Source organism: Eucalyptus grandis, chromosome 2 (assembly GCF_016545825.1).
Source record: "Eucalyptus grandis isolate ANBG69807.140 chromosome 2, ASM1654582v1, whole genome shotgun sequence".
In the NCBI taxonomy this organism is placed as follows: Eukaryota; Viridiplantae; Streptophyta; class Magnoliopsida; order Myrtales; family Myrtaceae; genus Eucalyptus; species Eucalyptus grandis.
Window position 1 is genome coordinate 19,736,924 of NC_052613.1, and position 7,689 is coordinate 19,744,612.

The 7,689-nt window shown below is 39.7% G+C and overlaps 1 protein-coding gene across 1 annotated transcript; it reads right to left on the minus strand.

Annotated features, from left to right (window-relative positions):
* Window positions 1-1,644: 1,644 nt before the first annotated feature.
* LOC104425630 (acyl carrier protein 1, chloroplastic) lies at window positions 1,645-4,680 on the minus strand. Its single transcript, XM_010038369.3, has 4 exons — window positions 4,408-4,680; window positions 2,953-3,066; window positions 2,425-2,547; window positions 1,645-1,941 (listed from the first exon to the last, which is right to left on the minus strand). Exons 1-4 carry the CDS (start codon window positions 4,471-4,473, stop codon window positions 1,819-1,821), a joined length of 426 nt encoding a protein of 141 aa, XP_010036671.1. The 5' UTR covers window positions 4,474-4,680; the 3' UTR covers window positions 1,645-1,818.
* Window positions 4,681-7,689: the final 3,009 nt, after the last annotated feature.

The window sequence follows — 7,689 nt, forward strand, 5'->3', positions numbered from 1 at the left end:
GCAAGGGGGAAAGCGAGGGTGAATTAGGTGACCGGATAAAGCAAAGGGGAACCAGTCACATGTGGGGATTACCTAATCAAAGTGGTTTTGGTGCAATGATCAGAGTGATAATTCAAGGTTTGGGTAAATGGATTTGACCGTGATTTTGTTTAAAATTTATGCTCCAGATTTCCAAAAGGGGAGTCGGTGGTCATGTGACCCGATAAGGGGTACCATGACCTAGGGCCTAGTTGCATTATTGCACTGGCCTGTGGAAATGTCATGGGGAAAGAGCTAGCAGTAGGAACATAATGTGGGACAAATTCATGTGTATATGGACATATGCAGATGTGGGGGTTTGCATGATGCTAGAGGATCACGAGATGACACGAATTTTCTTTTTCGTTTTTGATAATCCAAAAGATACGGATGTGAAAATCTTAGTTATCCGAATAATAATGTTACCCTTACTAACGTAACAAACCAGCTTAGATCAGCTTTTGATCTGTGCAAATGACACAGTCCTTGAACAGCTTTACATTGTCGATGAGGTTATAAGTATAACGAGTGACTTCTGGTTTCTAAACTCAACGCCTCAACCAACTACACCAACTCTGTTAAAAAAAAAAAACCAACTACACCAACGCCTCAACCAACTACACCAATCCCAAGGGTTGCATGATTTTTTATTTTTTTGGCCACATGGAAGATTACACAAAATTTCACCGGACAAAATTATAGACGAAATAGACGAAAAACTTTAAACTAATACATTTATGACAAAATTATCTCATATTAATTTTTTGACTTAAAAATTTTAAAAATTTATCATTCGTTCGTTAGTACCATAGAAGATCACAAATTGATAATATATATATATATATATATATATATATATATATATATCTATTATGTTACGTATTTATCCAATTAAGCAATTTGAAGAAAAAAATTTAACGAAAACTAATGGAGAGAATATTTGTCATAGATTTATCACTTTAAAATTTTAAAATTTTTAATAATAATTTTTTTTTTTCAAGTAAATTTGTCACGGGTGAGGATTTATTTATTTATTTATGGTATTAACCTAAGAATTTATAATCCACTCAAAAGAGAAATCATCTTAAATCCAAAGCGATGGCGAGAAGACTCCCTATCTTCTGTCAAGGCATATGCCTAGTTCAGTTATTCAAGAGGGATGCTTTTTCATCAACTGATTCATTCAATGTGCTTGTGGGGAAGGAGAAAAACACTCACTCTCTTACCTTACTCCCATCCCTCACCCTCTTCAACCCTCGAAGTTAGCTTTGGATTTGTATCGATGCTACTCGTTTCGGAGAGAAAATGTGTGCAATCATAGAAGGTCCAGTTATAGTGAACATGCACATGGTATCTCCATGTCGAAAGAGGAGAGGACAGGGCAACTTCAGCATTTCATCGCACGAGGGACGCTCTTGTTAAGCTGACTATCACGCTCAAATGCGAAATCGTGCTTCTAGTAGCGTTGGCTTTGGTCGGAGTCTGACCCCGAGCAATTTTACCCACTGATCATTGTAGCATTGAGAGCATGAGAAGGGTACAAATGAGTCCCAAAAACCTAATGGCTCATGGCATGCTTGATGAACCCAATGCCAATGGATGCTGATGAAGAAAAAGACAACCCAATGCACAAACAGCAAGTTCCATTTCAGGCCAAAAATAATGTAACTTTAACATAAAATTCCCATCCAAAACTAGCAAATTCATCTAGTAAGTAGGAGTCCTAACTGTGGCAAAGCCACACAAGAGTCACCAACATCCTTCATAAAAAGTACTTGATTCTTAGAGGAGTCTTAAGAACTAATTTTTCTCAATGAGCTTCTCAATCATATCAGCAGCCTCTTGGACGGTGGTGATGCTCTGAGCGCTCTCTTCCTCCACGCTGATCCCGAATTCCTCCTCAAGCCCCATCACAATCTCCACCTGAACCAAAAAGAACTTGTCAGCCATGAAAAGCTATCGTGAAAGAGCCCACACATTACATATACACACGTAAAGGATGGATCTTTTAGCATAACTATGTTATCAGAGAGGAAATGTCATTTTAGAGCAGCATTTTGAGATATGAAAACAACCTACACTCGACAATGATCTCTTAGGATATGACTTTGATCCTTGATATTGGAGTTGTTCAAGAGACAATCATGGACCACAATCAACAGAACTACAACTTCATAGCCATGCCATCAGGCATCTAGTCTCTCAACATTTAAGTGACCACTTCACTAATTGACTGATAATGAGTGCAAGAAAGCTAAAGTTAATGCACGCATGATGCAAGCATGAGCACAACAATTGTCAGGATGAATTGGTGCCAATGGCATTAGTGTTCACAAAAAAGGTTGAAGTGATGATGCTTTCAGATATGAAGCGAAGAACCCATATTAGAAGTTAGTGGAGGTGTACCGTGTCAAGAGAATCAGCTCCAAGTGCTGCAAACTTAGAGTCTCCTGTAACGGCAGAGTCATCTGGCAACGCCAACTGCTTCCTCACTATCGCACAGACCTTGTCCACAGTCTCGGGCTTGGCCTGTTAATAAATAAAGATTTTGAAATCTCACTAGTAGCAGCATCAACGAACCAATTTGCATGAATACAGAATTGACGAGTACAAGTGACCAGATTTCACAAATTTGGAGCATAGCCAACAATACACCAGCGACTAATTAGACATCCACGATCCCCCAAATTCTGGCAACTTCAGGAATATCGTTCTTTTACTAATAAAAAAGGGGAAAGATATCATCTAAATAAACCCAAATTCTTACATGAGGCTGGGATATGATGACATACTTATGCCATTTATTTAGAGCATGTGGACAATGAATTACACCGTTGCATTGCATTGAACTTGATGAAGCCTCAAAGCCCTCATTATCATGTTAAGTAGACTATATTGAACCCCAACAAATGAACAGTAGAAGATAATGCATACCGCACATAAAACCTGACGGCGGGATGACCCTCGGCGTGAAACAAGAGACGGATAGCCTTTCGTATTGATGGGCACTGAGACTGATCTCAGACTTGAGATTCTGCTGTTTGATGGCTACAAAAGGCATTGGACAAGAAACATAAATTTTTAGAAGATAAAGCCATATCTCCTCACATGCAATATAGATTAGTCCACGCTTAGTAAAAAAGAAAAATAATAATCTACAAACAAGAAAACAAGTCTAACATAAAGTCATAAATATAAGTCTTGCCAGCTTCAGTTGGCCGCTAAAATTGTTGGCAACAAAAAAGGAGAAGGATACATAGTGCCAACAAGTAAGGACTAGCACTTCACTAAAATTTTGTCCTGAAGCATTTATCTAAAGCACGAGCCCCCAGATTTGTCCAGCTAAAACGCGTTGAGGTTCATTGGACCCTATCTCATGTCAAGGCCGGCAAGGCCGGCACTTAAAACAAGAATCTGACCATGCTAACAAAAGCTATTCAATAGAAAATTTAAGATGGTATTGCCAATTGAAATCGGCATTCCACGAACAAAACCCTTTCTTTTATAAGTGCCAATACACACAACAAATCATCAGCATCAGCTACATAAAACTCCAAGCACCTTTTGAGATTAGAGAAATGACCTGCAGGCCCTTTCTCCCTTCATTTCGCCTCTCAAAAATTTCACCTCACCTAGACTTATGTACAATTCTAGCCGTTACTAGTAGACATTGGCACAAAAATGAAAATTTCGCTACCAAGGGCAGAGGATGAACAAGTTTCACGGGACACAGGCTCTAAAGATGATAGCTCAACGTGCCAAGCCAATCTCAGTCTCATGAAATTATTTATCTAATAGAACTGTCCTCTCTCATGTCATGTACCAAGCAATATCTCCAGACCATCTAAATACTGATTTTCATCTACATGCCAAAAAAATACTGGGTCATCCTAAGTGCAACAAAAAATCAACAAAACGTAACCCACTAATCATAGCTGAATTAAACAAAAATCATCGTGAATATTTTACAAGAACTTCAAGAATAATCAGTAATCCCCCATGCAACCATTCCGATTCATAAGACAAACTCTTGATCTTTGGGTGAAACAAGAATAATTTTTTGTCCACTTATTAAAGAAATCCAGCAGATTCCCAGCCGCCAGAACCTCATATTATAACATCACAAATTTTGAATCTTTATACAGTGTAACCACCGGGTTCATCTACAGCAGCATCCACGGGCAACGTAGATCAGAGACAAAGAGAACAAGAACCGCTGCCACCCACTGATTCTAAGAAACAGCGGCACAAATCGAAGACATCGATCCGAAACAGAGCTCATCCACAAACAACCAGTAAAAATCAAAGCTTTCGACACAGAGAGCCGCGAATCTCGCCGTGAAACAGCGGATCAACAAATACCCAGAAGAGATCAGGGCAAATCATTACCTGGGTCCGCTTCAAAGAGCACGAAGCGAGCTTCATGCAAAGGGAGGTTCCAGTAGCGGACGCCATCGATTCGAACCAAGAAACGAGAAAGACGAGCGACACGGAGCAAAAACAAGAACTGGAACCAAACTACGATGAACGCAGAGAGCGAGAGAAAGAGATCTGAGACTCCTGAAGAATGAATCACACTAGAGATGTAGAGAGAGGGAGATGAGAGAGCTATATAAGGGAGAAGGTGTTGTGTTGTGCGGGGTTGTCCTTGTAGGGCAGCGTTTGTTCGTGCGTTGTTGAGAATCGCTGGCTGCACACTCCACTTGGCTGTCCCCGTCTTCCTTGTTAGTATCGAATTGGGAGTGTTTGGATTCGGAGTTTTCTGTGTCCGCCTCCGGGTTTTAGTTATTCCAAGTTCCAACACGGTTTGTGTTTAGTGAAGTGGGAAGGAAGTTGGGAAAAGGGGGGAATTAAACCAAGATATCATAATTATCGCTCTGTATTTGTCAATTGTCATGGCCTCTGGCAACGAAATGTTAATTTTTTGACCCACCCATGGGTGCGCAGTTGATGTGAGTTCTCTCCCTCATTGCCGAGATCAAGAGTTCGAACTTCTCCGTTGCATTTTCATGACTTAAGTGGTGGTCCTAGGGATAGATTACTGAGTCAGCCCCTCCAAGGTTTTATGTATAAATAACGGCTTGCGGCGAGACCTGATGATGCTACCAAACACCGAAGGGTCGTGTGATCCTCAAAGAGTGATCTCCGGCGATTCTTTGATCATAAAAAAAAATATTAATTTTTTGGGAAATTACATGAGTAGTCCCTATGCTATTGCTCATATTTAATTTCAGTCCCCGTGCTTTATCACATGATAGATTTGGCCCCTACACTAAGATTTTGGTTGCAATTAAGGACAAGTTCTGTATTTTCGTATCTTCTAGGTGCCATATTGGAAGAAACAAATCGGTTATTGAGATTAAGGCCTAAAGGGGATTGTTAGCGCGGATCGCCACTACCCATTCCTTTTTATTAATGCCTAATACTATTGCCCATGCTCAAGTTTGGTACATTTACTATCTTAATGGATTTGATCTCTAATCAAATCTTCGGTCTCAATTTTCGGCCAAATTTTATATTTTCTGTCAAAATGCAAATAAAAGACGTTGACTAAGTGCAAAAGGTTAACATGTAGCATAGTGCAGATATTGGTGACGTAGTAACAATGATTTTGAATATGGTACACAGACAAAAACAAAAGTGGTAATAGTATGAGGGTGAGTTTTGTAATTTCTCCTTAAAATATTTATGAAAAATTTAAACATTAATACATCAACTAATTTTTTAATACATTTTCTACATGCAATGTATTTTGTTCCCACAGTTCTCTTTGGAATAAAGATCACAAATGCTATCAATTTGTAATTCTAAACCAAACATTTTTCAAATAAACTAATGTCCTATTATTTTCCCTTTTATCATGGACTAACCAAGTACTGGTTCAGACCCCTTTTTTTTTTCTTTTCTAATAGTCTTTTGACATATTAATGTTGAGTGTAGAAGTGTAACACCCTCGATTCCGACCACATGAGGATCAGCCATAAGGTCGTGAATGGATCAAACATGGGTCATTGGGCATGGAATTGATCGGTTCAATCAGTAAGAAATCAAGGATTGGTCATGGTTCGACCAACCGACCGACCATAAATTGGTTGAGGTATTGGCCGTGAATTGTCTTCCAACCATACCGGTGGGATTGAATCACTAGCTCATAAGATAACTTTTGGATCATAAGGATTGGTCATGGGATGATTTTGGATTGGTGAATGGTTATGGATTGATCCAATCGGTCATAGTGCTCGATTGCTAGTGATTCCGCCCAACTATGCATCGATACACAGACAATCCAACTTGATCAAATGCGATCATCTTCTGACAAAAAATGCATCATTCCCTGTTCAATTCTTAGTGATCGAAAATGAATCTTGAATTGGTGATGTTCAATCGTGGATCAGTAATGCACCGACCATGAACCATACGAATAGATTGGGTGCCGATTAGAATGAGCTCCGGGATAGACCCGGCCATTCCGTCACTAATTCTAAGGTCCATAAGTGCCTTGATTTAGTACTAGACCATGGATAACCTTAGGATTGGCCTTGAATCGATTAAAGAACCAATGACGACCCTCTAGGCTGACCAATCGTCCAAGGGAACGATTTGGGCAAGCATGAGATACAATGGCTATACCTCGGGTATATGTGATTTGGTTTTTCGAGGTGTAAGTAATGATCCATTTTCCAGCCTTGGAACCAACTTAGACGAAGGAATCCTTCGGACTACCTTCTTGAGGAAGAAAATGACAAATTAAAGAAGACTTCAGAACACTCTCATTAAATAAAGGGAATGATGTGTCTTTTGAATTTTCAAAAGCCATGAAGAGGTCAAAATTTTTTTGGATGGTCAAGAAAAGGACGGCACACATGCGACCCAATCGGAAAGTGATACCCAAAGCCCTCATTAATGACCTAAGGAGTTTAGGCGCAGAGTTGGCAACCTTGATGCCATCATATTCAAACTTCATTAAAGACTCATGAATATGGGATATATGTGGTCTAATGAAAGGGCAAAAAGCGGGCTATCGTTGATGACGTCAATAGACTAGTTTGCCCAAGACCTTTTAGCCGTGCCAACTCATTCTTTAGGTGCAATCATTGGACAAGTAGGCTTGCCACCTAAGTACTGTAGGTGGGCCACATGGAAATTTTAGAATGGATCATTTGGCTCGAGGATTCGTCATTTGACGGATGGATAATGGATTTTGGCTGTTTATTTCACGTTACACCAAATAGGAACTGGTTGATCACTTATCAGTGCACGGGTCGTGGTTAAGTCCAGTTAGGGAACATCACTGATTGCGATGTTGTGGGTGTTGGTAATGTTAAAATTAGAATGCATGATGGTATTGTGAAGACATTGACTGGAGTGAGACATGTTCTAGAATTAAAAAAGAACTTAATTTCCTTAGGTGCTCTAGATTCAACTGGTTGCAGGTATTCTTCAGAAGGTGGAATTCTAAAGGTTGTTCAAGGTGCCCTGATGATAATAACAGGAATCAAGCACAGAGGCCTGTATAAATTTTAAGGTGAGACAATGACAGGTTTTACCTCGAAGACGTTGGATGCATATGTTCGAGAGTCTTTTGATTGCTCGAGGAAGACTTGGGTGTTTGTGCCAATGCACAAGTTTGATGCTAGTGTCAAAATCGCGTGGTTGGGAGCTTTGATCGAG

Coding starts and splice junctions, on each gene's coding strand:
- LOC104425630 (XM_010038369.3), bottom strand. CDS start 4,473: ATGGCGTCCGCTACTGGAACCTCCCTTTGCATGAAGCTCGCTTCGTGC. Junction 2,548..2,952: donor GCCGTCAGGTTTTATGTGCG/GTATGCATTATC, acceptor ATTTATTAACAG/GCCAAGCCCGAGACTGTGGA. Junction 1,942..2,424: donor GAGCTGATTCTCTTGACACG/GTACACCTCCAC, acceptor TTTTTGGTTCAG/GTGGAGATTGTGATGGGGCT.